We start from the raw sequence: 21,856 nt of genomic DNA, 5'->3' as shown, positions 1-21,856 counted from the left end.
CTTTCTCAGTTTTTATTTATTTATTTTTCAGACAGAGTCTCACTCTGTCGCCCAGGCTGGAGTGCAGTGGTGGGATCTCAGCTCACTGCCACCTCCGCCTCTTGGGTTCAAGCGATTCTCCTGCCTTAGCCTCCTGAGTAGCTGGGATTACAGGCTGTGCACCACCACGCTGGGCTAATTTTTGTACTTTTAGTAGAGACGGGGTTTCGCTATGTTGACTGGGCTGGTCTTGAACCCCTCACCTCAGGTAATCTGCCCACCTTGGCCTCCCAAAGTGCTGGGCTTACAGGCGTGAGCCACTGTGCCCAGCCTCTTTCTCAGTTTTTAAGTTTTTATTCGAAAACAATAAAAAAAAATTCTGTGCTGGCAAGCCTATAGAAAAAATTTAAGTGCTTTCCCTAATTATTACCCAAATTTCATGTAGTTAGGTGGAGTTGGTTAGGTTTTTGTCCTGGATGATGCATATTAGCTTTCTTTCTTTATTTCTTTCTCTTTTTTTGGAGCCAGAGGTCTCACTCTGTTGCCAAGGCTAGAGTGCACTGGTGTAATCATAGCTCACTGCAGCCTTAACGTCCTGGGCTCAAGCGATCCTCCCACCTCAGCCTCCCTAGGTAGCTAGGACAACAGACACATGCTACCACACGCAGCTAATTTTTTTTTTTAATTGTTTGTGGAGAGAGGGTCTCACTATAATTGCTTAGGCTGGTCTTGAACTCCTGGGCTCAAATGATCCTCCTGCGTTGTCCTCCCAAAGTGCTGGGATTATAGGCATGAGCCACCACACCTGGCCACATATTAGTTTTCTTAGTTACTTTGTATCCTGATAATACTTTTGTGATTTAGAAGCAGGCAAAATAAGGCATTGATATAAATGTGTTTGTTTACCCGTGTCTTGGCCATAGTCCCATTTTTGTAATTGTTTTTTCCTATGTGGTCTATTTATATTGTCAGTTGAAACAATACTATTTATGATTTCCCATTCTAATTTCCAGTGCCATATACAATACATAATATATATACACATACATATTTCTGTATCCATACTTAATGACTGAGGCATTGATGGTTTTGGAGTCCCTATAATAATCATGTTACATGTTGAAAATAATTGTTGTTATGAGCTAATATTCTAACTTTTGGTTTCAAAGCTGTGTTTACCACAGATGAGTTGAACCTATTACATTTGTTATAAAAAGATGTTATTTACTTGGGAGCATAGCCAGTTTCAAAGAACTTTTAGAGTATGTATCTTGAGACATATAAGTAAGAAGAAGCTCCGGAGGTGTGCTGTCATCTGGGGCTCCAAAAATTATGCTTTTTCATGTATTATGACATTAAATGTTTTCCTAGCAAGGGGGAGCTTCCTAAGGCATTATGCTATATACTACATCATTTCTTTTTTAACTAAAAATTGCAATTTATTCAGATTTCCTTAGTTTTTACCTGGTGTCCTTTCCTGGCCCAAGATTTCATCCAGGATACCACATTTAGATTTACTTGTCATGTCTTCTTAGGCTCCTGTTAGCTGTGACATTTTCTCAGAATGTTTATGTTTTTGATAAACTTTGACAGTTTTGAGGAGTACTGATCAAGTATTTTTTTGGATATCCCCCTTCCCCTATTGGAATTTGTCTAATGCTTTTCTTATGATTAGACTAGGGTCATAGGTTTTAGGGAGGAAGACCACAAAAGTATAGTGCTATTCTCAACACATCGCATCAAGGGTATATACTATAACATGATTTACCACTGTTAATATCATATTTTTTTCCCATTTCAACAAAAGTATAAAAATCATTATTTTTTACCCTATTGACTTAAGGAGATCACACTTCTCTTAGAAATGTCTGAAAATTGAGAGTCCTAACAAAGATAAAATTCCACACTACAGCTCACATTTCTACAGTTCACATTTCTAATATAAGTTTTAAAATATTTTTGCTTTTCTTGTGTGGATCATGAATATAAATCCTTATTCTTCAGCTTTAACCCGTAAATTTCCTCTTCTGGATCACATTTGATGTATATCATGTCATATTTTAACTGTATTACCTTCACTTTATGTTCAAATTAATATCTTTTCCAGAATATGACCATTTATTTTTCTTGTTAGATACCTCACCTTTTTTCACATTTGTTTTAATATACTAGAATGAAGTTTTCTTTTGGGAATAAAGACATCTTCTGCAGTCATTACCTATGTTTGTTTGAACTCTTTACTTTAAAATTAAATGGTAGCTTTTTATAGAGTAATGAAATATTTTCCTTTTCTCATCAGGTTTTGTGGCACTTGGATATCTTCCGACGTAGCTTTAGGCAGCTTACAACTCACAAGTGCATGGGAGATTCCTGCATCTTTTGCGCTCTCAAGGTAAGTACTTCCAATTAGTTTCTTCTCACTACCATTGGGTGGCCAAATGGTCAATATCAAGGTGGTTTGGTTAATCAGGATGATGCCAAAGAATTTGTTCCTGAATTATCTACCTGTGGTTTAGTGCAAAAATGGATATGATTCGTTTGCTTGCTTCAAAGAATTAGTACTTGGCTTGGGTAGTCTCTTTTACTGAACCATTTTTGCTTATGCAGCTCTGTTTGATGTGATAGAATACTATGCAAGTATGCTTCTTTGTTTTTTTTTTTTTTTTTTGGGATGAAGTCTCACTCTGTCACCCAGTCTGGAGTGCACTGGTGCGACCTCAGCTCACTGCAACCTCCGCCTCCTGGGTTCCAGCAATTCTCCTGTCTCAGCCTCCCGAGTAGCTGGGATTATAGGCGTGTGCCACCATGCTCGGTTAATTTTTGTATTTTTAGTAGAGATGGGGTTTTGCCATGTTGGCCAGGCTGGTCTCAAACTCCTGACTTCAGGTGATCCGCCTGCCTCGGCCTCCCAAAGCACTGGGATTACAGGCGTGAGCCATTGTGCCCAGCCTGCTTCTACTTTGAGTGTTTATTTGAAAAGCTAATTCTAAATTTTCATTTTGAAAGAAGATGCAACTAGGTGTTTTTAACATAATTAATTTTGTTTGTTAAAGCTAAATTTAGCAATAAACTCTTCCTATTGATAAATGCCAGTACAACGGGTGAGGTGGCACATGCCTGTAATCCCAGCCTTTGGGAGGTCAAGGTGGGAGGATTGCTTGAGCTTAGAAGTTAAAAGCTGCAGTTCTGATCATACCACTGCACTCCAGCCTGGGCAACAGAGTGAGACCCTGGCTCAAAAAAAAAAAAAAAAGAAAGAAAAAGGAAAAGAAAATAATGCCAGTACTAAAATTTTTCTATTCCCTAGTTTCCCATTACCACACTTAAAAGATTCTTTTATACCAGTTCTCTACCCCATGTATTGTTTAGTTTTAAGTTTTTCATTTCTGTTTTTTTTTTACTTCCCCCCCTGTTTCCAAGTTTTTCATTTCTGAATAAAATGAAACCAGAGATTTCTTTAGAGCAAAGAAAATGGCCTAAAGTGAGAGATTTCTGACTTAGAGATTTTAGGTATGTTGCTAAAGAGAAAGAGCTATGATGTGTAAGGGCCAATTCTGTTGCTTTCTCTGTTTCTCCAACATGTAGTTTCCCTACAGTTTCTTAGTCCAGATATATAATGGATTATATGGATGAGTCTGTCTGATTTCTGAGTAAGCTTCCACAGTCATTTTTGGTCTCATAAAGTCTGAATTCTTGGTTTGTTACAGGGATGTTTGGATGTGATCGTTATATGTTTAATTTATAATAGTTGCTTTTACATCCTGAAATAGGAATTGTAACCAAAAACTTTAGATTTTCCCAGTTATATTAGTTATTTGCAACAACTGACTCAAAATTTTTTTTGACCAGTATTACTATGGAGGGTGTTTTGTTTTTGTTTTTTTTTTTTTTTGGAGATGAAATCTTGCTCTGTTGCCCAGGCTAGTCTTGAACTCCTGGGCTCAAGAGTAGGCTGGGATTACAGGCTCATGCCACCACACCCAACTCACTTTGGAGTTTTAAGCCCATGATAGGCAGATTTTTTTTTTCTTTTTTTTTTTGAGACGGATTTTCACTCTTGTTGCCCAGGCTGGAGTGCAATGGCGTGGTCTTGGCTCACCGCAACCTCTGCCTCCCTGGTTCAAGCAATTCTTCTCCTCAACCTCCCGAGTAGCTGGGATTACAGGCACCTGCCACCACGCCCAGCTAATTTTTGTATTTTTAGTAGAGACAGGGTCTCACTGACTCAGGTGACGCCCGCCTCGGCCTCCCAAAGTGCTGGGATTACAGGCGTGAGCCATCACGCCCAGCTGGAACCATTATAACTTGTAACAAAATATAGAATATAAATTATTGATTTATTGGGGAGTTCAAATATGAATTTTAATAAAACCAAATCTTTTACAAGTTGAATATAACATTTCTTACTGTGCCCATTTAAACAGGGGTCCATCCAAAGGGCATTTTATCTGATTTTCTGAAAGATACATTAAGTATCTAATTTTAGATAAACAAGAAATACAGTAGTCCCATGGTAAGTCCAGAGGAAGTCTGATTCATGGCATTAGAGCCATGCTAGGGAGAAAAAAACAACAACAAAAAAAGTCATTCAGAAAGGGAGAAAAAAACAAAAAAACGTGTTTGGGGATACTTACTAGGGAAATGTGCATCCTGGAGAAGTCCCTATAGAAGAACTGTCTGACACTGGAAACTCTTGTCTGTACCAAGAAGGGATGAGAGCACTTACATGACCTCTGATAGTCCTTTGACTAGTCGGGACTGTGCTATACTCTTCATTGATCTGGGTGGGACTCTGGAGAACTGGCTGCCACATTCTTGTTATATTTCATTTTCCTGAGGGACAAATTGTTACTTAGTATAAATCAGTATCATTATATAAGCCAGAAAGATGAAGAAAATCAACCGCTAGACTTACCCTCTGAGACACACAAGTACAGAAGGGAAATTGTCAATTTGTTGGGCTGAGGAAATATTTTGGGACTCTTTCAGAGAGACAGTTGCTTGTGGTGGATTGATAAATGGGCTTGGGGATGTATTTATCAAAGGCTATATTTTGGGTCTTCATAACTCTGGGGATGTGTTAGAATTCTGGTACTTTCCTCATTACATCACTGCCTGATCTAACCAAGAGATTTATTTTCCTTCACTGCCTCATTTGTTGTGTTGGGAGTGTATTAAAATTTGATTTTTTTTCCCCCTAAGGGCTTTTCAGTTCCTCAGTGCTATATAGATGTTAAATAATTAGGCTCTAGTTTGAACTCACTTCACGTTTTAGATGGCATTGTTTCTATTCTTTTAATTATTGTATACTTGATTTGAAAATTATAGACTTGTAATGCAGATAGACTAATTTGGAAGTGTGGATGAGCTGAACTTGATTTTAGTAGTTAAGAAGTTTAAATTGTTAGAATAGCCAGTTTTCAAGAGCTATTCCCTCATCCAGGATGGAGGGCTTCATTTTCTGAGAGAAGGGAAAGGATGATAAACATATGAAGGAGTAAACTTGAAATGAGCCATCAGCACCTGGGTCCTCCTGTACGATGTCTCTTTTGTTCCCCACTTTAAAACTACTTTTATAGGGCTGGGAGCAGTGGCTATGCCTGTAATCCCAGTGCTTTGGGATGCTAAGGTGGGAGGATCACTTGAAGCCAGCAGTGTGAGACCAGCCTAGGCAACATAGCAAGACCCCATCTCTACAAAGAAAAAAAAATTAGTGGGACATGGTCACACATACCTGTAGACTCAGCTACTCTGGAGGCTGAAGTGGGAGGATCACTTGAGCCCAGGAGTTCAACACTGAAGTGAGCTATGATTGTGCCACTACACTCCAGCCAGGGTGATAGAACAAGATCCTGTCTCTAAAAAAATAAAAATACTTTTATTGAAAATAATACAATTCATCACTGAACTAGATTCTAGTCATTGTAAATAAGACAAAACCAAAGGAAAGATATAAAGATTATAAAGGATCAAACAAAGTTGCCATTATTTGCAGATGATATGACTGTTACAAAAAAACTCAATCTACTGATAAGTCAGAAGCAGCAATGAGAGAGTATAGTGGGTTGTTGCATCAAGGCATAACATTCAGTTCTGTTTCTTTTTTTCTTTGAGATGGAGTTTCACTCTTGTTGCACAGACTGGAGTGCAATGGCGTGACCTCAGCTCACTGCAACCTCTGCCTCCCGGGTTCAAGTGATTCTCCTGCCTCAGCCTCCCGAGTAGCTGGGATTACAGGCACCCGCTACCACACCCAGCTAATTTTTTGTATTTTTAGTAGAGCTAGAGTTTCACCATGTTGGCCAGGCTGGTCCCGAACTCCTGACCTCAGGTGATCCACCCTCCTTGGCCTCCCAAAGTGCTGGGATTACAGGTGTGAGCCACTGCACCCAGCCCAGTACTGTTTCTATAGCTGGCAACAAACAGAAAATGCAATTTAAAAGGCATTTTATAATAGCAACAAAGTATATGCAGTAAATATGAATAAATCTTACAAAAGTGGTATAAGACATTTGTGTAAAACCACAGAAATCCAGTATAACGAGTAATCAAAGTCAACACCCTTGCAGTAACTCTTCAAGTCAAAATAGAAAATTGCCAGTACCGGCAGGATGTGGTGGCTCACGCCTGTAATCTCAGCACTTTGGGAGGCTGAGGCGGGTGGATCACCTGAGGTAAGGAGTTCAAGACCAGCCTGGCCAACATGGCGAAACCCTATCTCTACTAAAAATACAAAAAAATTAGCTGGGTGTGGTGGCGCATGCTTGTAATCCCAGCTACTCAGGAGGCTGAGGTATGAGAATCACTTGAACCCGGGAAGCGGAGGTTGCAGTGAGCCAGGATCGTGCCACTGCACTCCAGCCTGGGTGACAGAGCAAAACTCTGTCTCAAAACAAAACAAAACAAAAAAACAAAAGAAAGTTGCCAGTACCATGTACATTCTCCTCCCTTTTTTCTCAATCAGATCTCTTTTCTCCCAGGGACTTCCTAATGTTTGTGGTAGTCATTTCCTTGTTGTTGTTTTTTTTGTTTTGTTTTTTTTTTTGTTTGTTTTTTTGAGACAGAGTCTCACTGTGTCGCCCAGGCTGGAATGCAGTGGCATGATCTCGGCTCACTGCAACCTCTGCCTCCTGGGTTCAAGTGATTCTCCTGCCTCAACCTCCCAAGTAGGTGGGATTACAGGTGCACGTCACCATGCCCGGCTAATTTTTGTATTTTTAGTAGAGATGGGGTTTCACCATGTTGGCCAGGCTGGTCTCAAACTCTTGACCTTGTGATCCACCCGCCTCGGCCCCCAAAGTGCTGGGATTACAGGCGTGAGCCACTGCGCCTGGCCCATTTCCTTGTTTTATCTGGTGTTTTACTACCTATATATTTATTCTTAATCTAATTTTAAAATTATCTGTTTTTGAGACTTCATTGTAAATGGAATCATTGTATGCAAATTTTGTCTGTGTTTCTTAGCTCAGCAATATGTTTATAAGAGCATCTACATTGTTGTGTGTAGGTCTAGTTCATTTTCATTACTGTATGGTATTTCTTTTTCTTTTCTTTTTTGAGACGGAGTTTCACTCTTGTTGCCCAGGCTGGAGTGCAATGGTGCGATCTCAGCTCACTGCAACCTCCGCCTCCCGGGTTCAAGTGATTCTTCTGCCTCATCCTCCCGAGTAGCTGGGATTACAGGCATGCGCCACCACGCCCGGCTAATTTTGTATTTTTAGTAGAGACAGGGTTTCTCAATGTTGGCCAGGCTGGTCTCGAACTCCTGACCTCAGGTGATCTGCCCTCCTCGGCCTCCCAAAATGCTAGGATTACAGGCATGAGCCACTGTGCCTGGCCTTGGTATTTCTTTGTGTAAATAAATCACTGTTGGTGATCTCTTCTACCAGATGACTACCAACATGACTACCAACTACCAAATGTTGGTAGTCATTTGGATTGTTTCCAGTTTTTTATTTTTATGAAGAGTATTACTAAGAACATTTTTGTACATGTTTACCTATGTGTACATATTTTGTACACATGCCCAGGACTGGAATTGCTAGATCATAGAATATGTATGTCTTCAACTTTTTTAGATAATGCCATTTCTTTTCCAATGTGGTGGTACTCATGTATACTCTGATCAGTAGGCTTATTTTGGAAGTTGAGAAAAGACAGTTCTGAAATTTACGTAACAAATGGAAAAATATGACACTGCTGAAAAGTAACAACAGAGTGAGTGGCCTCAGAGTAGGTAGGCTAAGTTATTTATTTATTTATTTGAAATAGGATCTTGTTCTGTTGCCCAGGCTGGGGTGTAGTGGGGCTATTATGGTTCACTGCAGCCTCAACCTCCTGGGCTCAAGGAATCCTCTTGCCTCTGCCTCCCGAGTAGCTGGGACCACAGGCAGGTGCTACCATGTCTGGCGATTTTTAAATTTTTGGTAGAGATGGGTTCTCACTATGTTGCCTAGGCTGGTTTTGAACTCCTGGGCTCAAGCAGTCCTTTCACTTCGGCTTCCAAAAGTGCTGGGATTACAGGCATGAACTACCATTCCTGGCCCAGAGTATGCTAAATTATATTGTGGTAACAAACAACCATAAAATCCCTGTGATTAATATACCAAAGATTTATTTCTCATTCACTAAAGATAAGTAGGGATACTACTGATTATATCACTTAGGTACCAAAGCTACAATCATATTGAGTATTATTATTTTTTAGAGATAGGATCTCGCTCTGTCACCCAGCCTGGAGTACACTGGTACCAGTCATAGCTCACTGCAGCCTCAGTTTCCTGGGGTCAAGAAATTCTGTGCCTCAGCCTCCCAAGTAGCTAGGACTATAGATGTGTGCCACCATGCCCAACTCCTTTTTTTTTTTTTTTTTTTTTTTTGGTAGAGATGAGGACTTGCTATGTTACCCAAGGCTGGTCTTGAATTCCTGGCCTCAAGTCATCTTCCCACCTTGGCCTCTCAAGGTGCTGGCATGAGCCACTATGCTTGACCACCATATAAAATATTAGTTGCTAAGCCAGAGGGCAAAAAGAGCTCTGGAGGATTTTGCACAGGCAGTTAAATGCTCAGCAGGTCATTTCACTTTTGCTCACAGCTCATTGAAACAGAATTAATCTTGTCCCACTGACCCACAAGGGAACCTGGAACTGTAGTCCTCTGGTGATCCTTGAGAGGGGTAAGACCAGAGATATTTGCCAAACAGTATTAATGACTAGCATACTTTACCAGATATCAAGAATTATAAAACTAATAATTAAGATAATGTGGTATCTACACAGTATGGCAAATAAATCAATGGAACAAAATTTGTAGTTCAGAAATAGTCATATAGGAAACTTGCTACTTGCCCTGTGAATCTAAGGAGAAAATGGATTTTTCAATAAATGGTGTTTAGACAATTAGTTCTCCCTATAGGGAAAAGAAAAAAGGAAATTAGTTTCCTATTTCATACCGTACCAAAAGTAAGAATTTCAGATATTAAGGACTAAAATGTGACTCACACCTCTAACCTCAGCACTCTGGGAGGCCAAGGTGGGAGGATCGCTTGAGCCTAAGAGTTTGAGACTAGCCTAGGCAACAAAATGAGATCCTGTCTCTACAACAAGTCAAAAATTAGCCAGGCATGGTGATGCGCACCTGTCAGCCCAGCTACTTGGGAGGCTGAGGCAGGAGGTTCATTTGAGCCCAGGAGGTCGAGGCTGCAGTGAGCTGTGTTTGTGCCACTATACTCCAGCCTGGGTGACAGAGTGAGACTCTGTCTCAGTGTTTTTGTTTTTTTTTTAAGTTTTAGAAGAAAATATGAGAGAGTATCATGACCTCAGGGATAGGGAAGTACTTATTAAATAAGACATGAAAAAAAATTTAGGAAATTGATAAATTTTACTACAAAAATTCAAAAACTTTCATTCATCTAAAGACTCCATAAAGAATGCAAAGAGACAAGGCTACAAACCTGGAGAAAATATCTTCAACATATATATGTAACAAAAGATTAGTATCCAGCATAGAACTCCAGAAAATTCCTATAAAAAATAAATAAAAGGCCGGGTGCGGTGGCTCATGCCTGTAATCCCAGCACTTTGGGAGGCCGAGGCAGGCAGATCACCTGAGGTCGGGAGTTTGAGACTAGCCTGACCAACATAGAGAAACCCTGTCTGTACTAAAAATACAAAACTAGCCGGGCGTGGTGGTGCATGCCTGTAATCTCAGCTATTTGGGAGGCTGAGGCAGGAGAATCACTTGAACCCGGAGGGTGGAGGTTGTGGTGAGCTGAGATCATGCCATTACACTCCAGCCTGGGCAACAAGAGCGAAACTCCATATCAGTAAGTAAATAAATAAATAAAAGATAAATGAGTCAAGAGAAAAATGGACAAAGCTACAAACAGGCCTTTTTCAGGATAGGAAACCCAAATAACCCCTGAGCATATGAAAAATGCTTGCCCCCATTAGTAATCTAAGAAATGTAAATTGAGCCATACCCTTCAGGTTGGTGGACATTTAAAAATCTGATAAAATTGTTACTGCCAGGCTGTGGTGGCTCACATCTGTAATCCCAGCACTTTGGGAGGCTGAGGCAGGAGGATTGCTGAGCTCAGGAGTTTGAGACCACCATGGACAACAAAGTGAGATCCTGTCTCTACGAAAACATTTTTAAAAATTATCTGGGCATGTCGGTGTGTGCCTGTGGTCCCAGCTACTTGGGAGGCTGAGGTGGAAAGATCACTTGAGCCCAAGAGATTGAGGCTGCAGTGAGCCTTGATCATGCTGCTGCACTCCAGCATGAGTGACAGATAGGGTCTATCTCTAAAAGAAAAAAAAAATTGAGTGTTACCAAAAATGTGGAATAATGAGAACTTTACATACATTGCTAGCTAGAATATAAATTGATATCACTACTTAGGAAAACAGTTTATCATTACTTAGTAGAATTGAACTTGTACCATGTAACCACCTCGCAGTTCCACCCCTAGCAATACATTGTAGAAAACTTCTTGATACATAATGTGCCAGGAGATATATTTGAGAATGTTCAAAGTAGTATATTTTGAGATTGTAGAAAAATGGAAATAACACATTCCAACTACACTAGAGTGGATTTAAAAATTATGGTTTATTCCAATAGTAAAACACTATATAGTAATGAAAATGAATTCTGCAGCTGCATGCAGCAACTTGGGCTAATCTCATAAAACATCACATTGATTGAAAAAAGCAAGTCATAGAAGACTATATGAATCATGATTCCATTTATATATAAATCAAAACCAGGCAAAACTGAAGAACATATTGTTCAGGGGTACATGCATGTGATAAGTCTGTAGAGAAAAAGGAAGTGCTTTTCACAAAATTCGGGATAGTTGTGTTCTGTAGAAGGTGGAGGGTAGATTTCATGTAAGTATGTAATCAGTTGGAGAGGTTTAAACTCGTGGTTTATTTTTCTATTTCTTAAATTGGGTGGTGGGCACATGGGTGTGTGGGTGTTTATTATTCTTTGGCTATGTATGTGTATATGTTATGTTTATTCTCTTTTTATGTGACTATTTTAATTATAAAATATAGAAAAGCACTGCAACCATTCTAGGAAGCACACTAAAGTGTAAAGAGGAAAGCTGAAAATTGCCTGAATTCTAGCATGGAGATTGTAATTTTTTTCTCTCTCTCTCTCTTTTTTTTAATGAGACAGAGTTTTGCTCTATCACCCAGGCTGGAGTGCAGTGGCATGATCTCGGCTCACTGCAACCTCTACCTCCTAGGTTCAAACAATTCTCGTGCCTCAGCCTCCCGAGTAGCTGGGATTACAGGTGTGTGCCACCACGCCCAGCTAACAGATTGTCATTTCTTTTTATGCTTCCCGTCTGGTCTGTATTTCTGGTAGTAAGTCTTTTTGCCCACTGTTTTTGTAAAAAGATTACTTTTTTCCAGATCCCTAAATTGCCCCTCTATCTGTAGTATCTTCCTACTTCATTTGTTTTTAAACCTAAGAATACCCTGGAATGCTATATTGAAGTTAGTATCTTCTCATAATCCTGAAGTGGCTCCCACTTGTTTCTTAAATCACTTAAAAATGCATGATTACAAACATTTTAAAACTTAATTTTATATTTCTTTCCTTTCCTTCCCTGGGCATTCTCCATTTCAACTGTGATAACAATGCACTTGCTATGTCTACCTCTTAGACATTTCAGATGCCATTCACTTTGCGTGGAGTGTTTTGCCTCCCTTTTGCCAAACCACATTCACTTTTCAGAACTCTGCTTCAGAAGTTAGCTTCTTCATGAAGTTTTATTTAAATTTTAAATTTTTTAATTTAAAAAAATGGAGACAGGGTCTTGCTATGTTGTCCAGGCTGGCCTTAAACTCCTGGCCTCAAGTGATCCTCCTGCCTTGGCCTCCCAAGCTGCTAGGATTACAGATGTGAGTCACTGTGCCCTGCCCTTCATGAAGTTTTAGAAATGCTATCTATCTAGAACTATGATTGTTTGACTTAATAGTATTTAGCATGGCTGAATGAATTTTTGGGAAAGTAGCTCAACTCTTCTCTCTTGGTATTTCTCACAGTGCCTAGTACAGTGCTTGGACCATACTATAAACACTCTACTTTTCTGTGTTTTCTGGGTTGATAGAATCTTTTGGTAGTTCTTGGATTTCTTTTTTTTTTTTTTTTTGAGATGGAGTCTCGCTCTGTCGCCCAAGCTGGAGTGCAATAGCATGATCTCGGCTCACTGCAACCTCTGCCTCCCGGGTTCAAGCGATTATCCTGCTTCAGCCTCCTGAGTAGCTGGGATTACAGGCACCTGCCACCACGCCCGGCTAATTTTTGTATTTTTTTAGTAGAGACAGGGTTTCACCATATTGGCCAGGCTGGTCTCGAACTCCTGACCTTGTGATCTGCCCACCTCGGCCTTCCAAAGTGCTAGGATTACAGGTGTGAGCCACCGTACCCGGGCTTCTTGGATTTTATTAAATAGTTACGGAGTTTTTGGTAGTTGCCTTCCGTTTTTCTTCCTGTCTTTTATGACCTTTCTCACTCTTGTCCTATTTGATGGAAAGAGGTTTTCATCCTGTGACTTTTGGTCTCACTTTTTTTTTTTTTTTTTTTGAGACGGAGTTTTGCACTGTCACCCAGGCTGGAGTGCAGTGGCGCGATCTCAGCTCACTGCAAGCTCTGCCTCCCGGGTTCACGTCATTCTCCTGCCTCAGCCTCCTGAGTAGCTGGGACTACAGGCACCCGCCACCATGCCCGGCTAATTTTTTTTTTTTTTTTTTGTATTTTTGGTAGAGACGGGGTTTCACCATGTTAGCCAGGATGGTCTTTGATCTCCTGACCTTGTGATCCGCCCGCCTCGACCTCCCAAAGTGCTGGGATTACAGGCGTGAGCCACCATGCCCGGCCTGGTCTCACTTTTTTTAGTAGGCCTTTCTCATTTGGTAAGGGAAGGGTGAAATATGTGTGTATTGTGGGTGAGGCTAGAGTGATGATGGAAAAGACCTGCTGAAAGAAGAAAGCAGGCCTGGGATTCTGTCAGCAAAGCATTTATCTGGTATTCTGTGGTTAAGTTACATGTTATCTTGTGGTGTTTCCAGTGTGGGTATAATTTTATATACTTAAATCCCATTTTTTCACTGCTTCCTATTTAAAAATTAGAGGGATGTTTGATGAGGCTAATAAGAATTCCTTTTTGCTGAATCCTTATGATCTGTTTGCATTCCCTCTTTTTTTTTTTGAAATGGGGTCGCTTTGTCACCCAGGCTGGAGTGCAGTGGCACGATCTCAGCTAACTGCAACCTCTGCCTCCCAGGTTCAAGTGAGTCTCCTGCCTCTGTCTCCCCAGTAGGTGGTGGCTAATTTTTGTATATATTTTTAGTAGAGATGTGATTTCACGATGTTGGCCAAGCTGGTCTCGAACTCCTAACCTCAAGCTATCTGCCCTCCTTGGCCTCCCAAACTCTGCTGGGATTCCAGGCATGAGTCACCATGCCCGGCCCTGTTTGCATTCTCTAATGTGAAGCTGATATGTAAAATACTTTTTTTCTTTTCTGAGATGGAGTCTGGCTCTGTCACCCAGGCTGTAGTGCAGTGGTGCGATCTGGACTCACTGCAACCTCCGCCTCCCAGGTTCAAGTGATTCTCTTGCCTCCACCTCCAGAGTAGCTGGGATTACAGGCGCCTGCCACCACGCCCGTCTAATTTTTTTTTTTTTTTTTTTTTAGATGGAGTTTTGCTCTTATTGCCCAGGCTGGAGTGCAATGGCGCAATCTAGGCTCATCGCAACCTCCACCTCCCAGGTTCAAGTGATTCTCCTGCCTCAGCCTCCCTAGTAGCTGGGATTACAGGCATGTGCCACCATGCCTGGCTAATTTTGTATTTTTAGTAGAGACAGGGTTTCTCCATGTTGATCAGGCTAGTCTCAAACTCCCGACCTCAGGTTATCTGCCTGCCTTGACCTCCCAAGGTGCTGGGATTACAGGTGTGAGCCACCGCGCCCAGCCTACTAATTTTTTGTATTTTTAGTAGAGACAGGGTTTCACCGTGTTGGCCGGGCTGGTCTTGAGCTCCCAACTTCAGGTGATCCACCTGTCTTGGCCTCCCAAAGTGCTGGGATTATAGGCATGAGCAACCATGCCTGGTTGTAAAATTCTTGTTTTGTAGTTTTGTTTTTCAAAACAGGAAACTCCAAACTTTCTCAATTTGAAATACAGTTAACCGTTGAACAACACGGGTTTGAACTGTGTGGGTCCATTTATATGTATTTTTTTCAATAGATATATTATAAAATTTTTTGAGATTTGTGACAATTTGAAAAAACAAACCATGTAGCCTAGAAATATCAAAAAAATTAAGAAAAAGTTATGTCACAAATGCATAACATATGTAGATAGTAGTCTATGTATTAATATTGATCAAGTATTTATATTATTGGTAAGGCTTCCAGTAGACTATTAGTAGTTAAGTTTTTGGGGTGTCAAAAGTTATACACAAATTTACAACTGTATGGGGTCAGTTCCCCTAACCACTGAGTTGTTCAAGAGTCAGCTTTATAAGGACTTGCCAATTCTGTAAAGTCAGATTTCTTTTATTTGGAGCATAATTATTCACTCTAGGAACCACTGGTAAGGACAAAAGGAAACACTAACATGTTTCTAGATGAATCAGAGGCTGGCCAACTTTCCCTTAGTCTGATGTTTAGATGAGGGACTTGCCTTTCTATGTCTGGCTTAAAGATATATATTCCTGAGGCCAGGTGCGGTGGTTCATGCCTGTATACAATTTTATACATTTGTATAGTATTGTATACTATAATGTATACTATAATACAATCCCATGCCTGTATGCAATTGTATAGTATTGTATCCAGTACTTATAATCACTTTGATTTGTACATAGAATTTATGATCCATTTCCTTTGGTTCTGTAAAATGTACTGGGTTTTTTCTGTGTTACTTGATACTAAGTCCCTACAGCAAATTCAGCCTCAAAATCTTGCATGCAAGTTACTAATTATGCCTTTCATTGAAAATAGTTTGTGTCAGTGTGTCATTCTGCTTACTTTGAACCATGATGCCTGTCAATTCTGACTTAAAAATTGAAGATTGGGCGTGGTGGTTCATGCCTGTAATTCCAGCACTTTGTGGGGCCGAAGCGGGCGGATCATGAGGTCAAGAGATCGAGACCATCCTGGCCAACATGGTGAAACCCCGTCTCTACTAAAAATACAAAAATCAACTGGGTGTGGTGGTGTGCACCTGTAGTTCCAGCTACTCGGGAGGCTGAGACAGGAGAATCACTTGAACCCTGGAGGCGAGGTTGCAAGTGAGCCGAGATCGAGCCACTGCACTCCAGCCTGGGCAACAGAGCAAGACTCCATCTCAAAAAAAAAAAAAAAAAAAAAAAAGAATAATAGCTCTTTAAATCCTTCTTGAGCTGATCTTGATGTGGTTAGTCACTGAACCCATTTATTTGATAAATAACCCATTTATTCTCCTTTTGAGAATAAAACTTCCTCAGGCCTATAATCCCAGCACTTTGGGAGGCCAAGGTGGGTGGATCACCTGAGGTCAGGAGTTTGAGACCAGCCTGGCCAACATGGTGAAACCTTGTCTCGACTAAAAATACAAAAATTAGCTTGGTGTGGTGGCATGCGCCTGTAGTCCCAGCTACTCGGGAGGCTGAGGCAGGAGAATTGCTTGAACCCGGGAGGTGGAAGTTGCAGTGAGCTGAGATCACGCCACTGCACTGCAGCCTGGCGACAGAGTGAGACTCCGTCTCAAAAAAAAAAAAAAAAAAAAAAAATTAGCCAGATGTGGTGGGTGGCACCTATAGTCCCAGCTACTTGGGAGGCTGAGGCAGGAGAATCACTTGAACCTGGGAGGTGGTGGTTGCAGTGAGCGAGATTGCGCCACTGCGCTTCTGCCTGGGTGACAGAGCAAGACTCCATCTCAAAAAAAAAAAAAAAATTGAAGAAGTTTGTGTGCTAATTACCCTGTCCCCTCAAAAGCCCCAAATTTATTCTATCTCATATCACTAAAATATTTTTTCTGACCTAAGTTACTGTTATGCCTGTAGCCCAGTGGTCTTATTTATTATTCACAATGAATCTACTCTTACACCCCTGGCCCCCAGGGTATGACTTGACTTTGGTGTTGGCTTATTTATTTATCTCTGTTCAGGATAGGAAATCCGTCCTCTGTATTTAGTGTGCCACAAAGATTTTGTTCTTCCAGGGATTGTACTAGAGGCTTTGCAGTGCCAGGATGTAGGACAGAGTGTTTTTTGTTATAGGCAAAGCAGAATGTGCATTGATTGATTAAATTAAACAAATCTCCTCAATTAGTGATTTTTCTTTTAAGAATGCTAGTATAAGGCATAAAAGCCTGGGAATGGTGCTGGTAGAGGGTGGGTGGGGAGGAAACAGAATTTTGTATATAAGGTATCCTGTAATATCTATATGTGGAGAGCGGTTAGACTGTTCTAATGGGGCAGGAAGGTATGTGTTTTACTCGTAGTCCACTTGTTAATTGGGGGAAATGTGAGAATTCAAGGAATCTCTAGTATTTTTCAAGTTATACCTTATGCCTGTTTCTCTGTTGTGTACTGAAGCATAAGCACAGAGAATAAAATGATATAAGAAATTACTCAGCCCGGGTGCGGTGGCTCATGCCTGTAATCCCAGCACTTTGGGAGGCCGAGACGGGTGGATCACGAGGTCAGGAGTTGAGGACTAGCCTGGCCAAGATGGTGAAACCCTGTCTCTACTAAAAATACAAAAATTAGCTGGGCGTGGTGGCAGGTGCCTGTAATCCCAGCTACTTGGGAGGCTGAGGCAGAGAATTGCTTCAACCTGGGAGGTGGAGGTTGCAGCGAGCCGAAATGGTGACACTGCATGATTGTTGCCTGGGTGACAGAGGGAGACTCTGTCTCAAAAAAAAAAAAAAAAGAAAAAAAAAGAAATTACCCATTGTTCATTATTAATCCATTCCTTTCTTTTGCAGATTGTAGAAATGGAAGGTTCTTCATTGTTCTTTAGTCACAGCCACTATCAGAGAAGAGAAAACTCATTATTCTGAACTGATTCTTGAAACCAGGAAATTAGATTTCTAGTATATTCCCTAGAAATTTTAGCTGGTAATAAACAGCTCTCACATAAGGAAGTATGTCCTTATATCTAATCCAAATATCATCTACTTGAGTTAACTTCATTGTTTTGATCACCTATGTATGAATATGAGCATATTTATATGGTCCTTTGATCATCCTTCCCTTAGTTTTAAGTTCCTATTAGACTGTGACTGGTTTAAATATTCTCAACTAATTTATCCATTGGCAAAACTTGAATAGTATAAAATGAATGCTTCAGCTTTTTTTTTTAATTTTGGAGTTCAGAATTGTATATGATATTCAAATAGAAGGGGTACGACTGCAAGGAAACATATAGTGAATCATCATGATTCTTTCCTTGCCAGAATTTATGGCAGATCCTACAGTTTAGACAATCTCAAAACCTTGTGCATATCCAGAAGTGTCTCCCCTTTCAGTTTTTCCTGTGGGGTAAGTGGTTATGTATTCTCAAAATTTGATTTGAATACTGTTGGTAATTTATAAGAGTCTTGCCGTTTTGATCTTGGCAAAAATTAGTAAATTGACTACTGTATTTTATAAAACCTCAACATTAGCTTATTATTTCTCATTAAAAGCAATACCTTTCTGTGGCGAATTTGGCCGATCTCTGTCTCTGTCCATTGTCTTGAAGTCTTGGTGTTCCTGTTTATCTGTGTCTCTTGTCTTTGTGCATATGTGAGTTGCCTCTATTTTGCATAGGTGGTAGCAGGAATGAGTGTGATATGTAGCTTATGATTGTCTTTAACCTCACCATTGCAAGTCCAAAATATTGTTATGAACAGAATGCAAATAAAGTCTTAAAGTTATGAGGTGATATGGTATTGATAATTGACTTTAATTTAAAGAGACTGGTAAAGGATAGGTATGTGCTTTTCTAATTGAGAGTCCAGAAGGTAGATATATGGTTAGAGAATCTCAAGGGAGAAACTAGCCAGCTCTTCTCTGCCTTCCCCAAAGTTAGATCAAGAGTTCGTATTAAATTACATATGTGATGATATTAAGACATTAATAACTTTTGGGGTGTGTGTGATAATGATATTATGATTATTTATTTAGTTATTTATTGAGACAGGGTCTTGCTCTGTCACCCAGGCTGAAGTGCAGTGGTGCAATTATAGCTCACTGTAGCCTGGAACTCTTGGGCTTAAATGATCTTCCCACCTCAGCCAACTGTGTAGCTGAAACTACAGGCATATGCCACTGTACCCAGTTAATTTTTTTTTGTAGAGACAAGGTCTTGCCTTGTTGCCCAGGCTGGTCTCAAACTCCTGGCTTTAAGCCATCCTCCCAAAGTGCTGGGATTATAGGCATGAGCCACAGTGCCCAGCCTTATGGTCATGTTTCAGAGAAAAAGTTTTTATTTTTTAGAGATATATTTTGAAATATTTACAAATGAAAAATGTTTGGCACTTGTTTCAAAATGATCTGAGAGTAAGTTAAGTGGATGGGTGGTATGGATGAAATAAGATTGGCTACAGGTTGATAATTGTTGAAGTTGAATGATAAATAAAGGGAGTTGATTTAGCTCTTCTGTCTACTCTTGTATGTTTGAAATTTTTTACAATAAAATGTTAAAATCCTATGTTATTATTTTTGAGTGCCAAAAGGGTAAAATGTTTTTCCCCTCTTAAAAGACAACTTTCAACATTCTTTTGAATACAGAAAACCGAGTGAACGTCTCTTTTCCAGTAGTCAATGATCTTCAAGGACTAGCTCCTTTAACTTACTTACAGAGGGTAGTGTTTACAAAGAAGCCAGACTGGCCAATTAAGTTCTATGATTCCCAGGAGATGTAGCGAAAGCAGTGATTATGAGAGCCAAAATTGGGAAGTCCAGGTTGAGAAGAGAAACCCTAAGAATTGAGTTAATGGCAGGGTGTAAAGTTTGTCACACCTTTGCAGAAGGTATTGCAGGGATGAAGTGGGCTGCCCACTGGAGCACTTTCCAAAGACCTTGAGCTCAAAAAGCACCAAAATTAGTGACAACCTTTCTCCTTAATCCTCACCTTCTCTACTCATGACTTCTTTTAGATATAAGACTGGGAAATCCTGAGAGAGAAAAAAAACAGCTGTTCCCCACTTAAAGACAAGAGTCTGTTTTAGGGGAAAAATACTTAAGCAACAGCTGCATTTGTAGATGTCGAAGCATAAAGACTTTCTGTTTTTATGGCACTTCTATCTTATTTACATGGTTTTTACTAATCCAAATAATTATGTGCTCATGTGGATAGAATTGTTTGCTGCTTAATCAAGAGAGATGGGTGGGGAAGCACCTGCTTTTAGTCGTTAAAATCTTGTTGCTTTTGTACTGCATCCAAGAAACTAGTTAACAGACAAAAAGTGATTTGCCTTTTCCTGAGAATGAAAAGGAAGACTTCTTTGGTTTCACCCTGTGAAGAAGAGCAGAGAGAAACTCCAAGGTGGATTTTCTCTACTTGTTGAAATGGAACCATCAGGGACCTCACAGGAAAAGTGATTCTTGGGTTTTGGTTCTTCCTGCCCTTTCTCTCTGCCTGTCATAGAACTCAGCAATTGGAAGAATACCAGTTTTTGTTCCTTATTGGTGCTGCCACCTGTTCTTACTGCTGAACTAAATGTTCTTGGCTTTCTTTGGTGTGAACAGGATCTCCCTCTGGGAAAGGTGGGAGGAGGGTGAAAAAGAGAACGGGAGGAGGCCCATTCCAGTCCCTGTGCTCATGTGAGAGGGACACACAGAGGTTAGTGTGCTGCTCTAACAGAGGGGCTTTGTGCTACAGCTTCTTCCAGAGCTCCACAGATGCATGCTGGGCGGGCTCAGTCAGCTTTACCCCTAATACACTTGCTTCTTCCTAACAATAGCAGAGCAAGACTGACAACAATAATTAAAATAAGAGAATAAAGAAGATGTAGTCAGAGGCCATTCTGAATGCATTCAGATTCTCAGTGTGTATGAGGAAGGCTGCCTGTAATTAAGAGGTGAGAAAAGATTATATTGTGGAGACGTTGATACCACTAAACTGGGGAGCCAGATCTATTGTTACAGACCCACTCTGGGTGCAGTCAGAGCTCTGACCTTAAGACCTTTCCCTTTCTCTACTGAAACCCTTGTTATCTAGGTCATGGGAAATATGCCTCCTTTGAGTGGGAGAAACAGAATGAAGAAGAGAAAAAACTGTAGTTCTTCCTACTCAGATCTCAGAGACTGAGGAAGTAGCTCAAGGTAGAAGCACCTGACTCAGATCCCTTCTTTCATCATAGGACAGTGACAGACAGGCTCTTTAGCAACGTGAAATGACTCCCAAATACAATAATAGTAATAATACCTAACATTTAGCACTTATCACACTGACAGAGATTAGTCTAGGATATATACATTTATATTTTTGTTTGTTTTTTTCCTGAGACAGAGTCTCACTCTGTCATCCAGGCTGGAGTACAGTGGTATGATCTCAGCTTACTGCAGCCTCCACCTCCCGGGTTCAAGCAATTCTCCTGCTTCAGCCTCCTGAGTAGCTGGGATTACAGGTGATTGCCACCACACCTGGCTAATTTTTGTATTTTTAGTAGAGATGGGGTTTCACAATGTTGGCCAGGCTGGTCTCGAATTCCTGACCTTAGGTAATCCTCCCGACTCAGCCTCCCAAAGTGCCGGGATCACAGGCGTGGGCCACCACGCCCGGCTGATGTATATCTTATATATATATGTGTGTGTGTGTGTGTGTGTGTGTGTGTGTACTCATTTAATCCTCAAATAACCCTGGCTGGTAAATATTTTTTTTTTTTTTTTGAGACGGAGCCTCACTCTATCGCCCAGGCTGGAATGCAGTGGCACGATCTCAGCTCACTGCAACCTCCGCCTCCTAGGTTCAAGCAATTCTCCTGTGTCAGCCTCCCGAGTAGCTGGGACTATAGGCGCTCACCGCAACGCCCGGCTAATTTTTGTATTTTTAGTAGAGACGGGATTTCACCATATTGGTCAGGCTGGTGTAAATGCTATTATTAAACTCTCTTTTAAAAGAGAAACTGAGGCCTTAAGAAGTTAAATAATTTACCCGAGATCATATAGCTGAAGTGTCAGCCTTTGGATTTTGAACCCATTTTAGCTCCAGAATCCAGTCTCTTAACCATTACACCATACCATCTCTGAGTGGAGCCCTGTCTTTCTCTAACAGGGTCATCTGAACCACAGAACACAAAGTGATTAGAGTGACTATTTTCTTAATTCTCTCCAAGATGGCATATAGCTAGTGCTATGCATAGGAGAGTTGCTATTTCATTAG

General features: G+C 40.6%; 1 protein-coding gene across 40 annotated transcripts in view; it reads left to right on the top strand.

Annotated features, from left to right (window-relative positions):
• The window catches only part of USP54 (ubiquitin specific peptidase 54), a 130,443-nt gene that overhangs the window by 54,172 nt on the left and 54,415 nt on the right, over nucleotides 1-21,856 (top strand). For 39 of the 40 annotated variants that reach the window (XM_055092965.3, XM_055092959.3, XM_008969020.5 and 36 more), the window contains one exon: nucleotides 2,279-2,371. In XM_055092965.3, coding sequence (XP_054948940.1) covers nucleotides 2,279-2,371 — 93 coding nt within the window. Of the gene's footprint in view, nucleotides 1-2,278; nucleotides 2,372-21,078; nucleotides 21,102-21,856 lie in introns of those variants that run through there. The other variant, XM_055092972.2, reaches the window with a different exon arrangement.

Source organism: Pan paniscus, chromosome 8 (genome assembly GCF_029289425.2).
Source record: "Pan paniscus chromosome 8, NHGRI_mPanPan1-v2.0_pri, whole genome shotgun sequence".
In the NCBI taxonomy this organism is placed as follows: Eukaryota; Metazoa; Chordata; class Mammalia; order Primates; family Hominidae; genus Pan; species Pan paniscus.
This window is presented reverse-complemented; position numbering and strand designations above follow the sequence as displayed.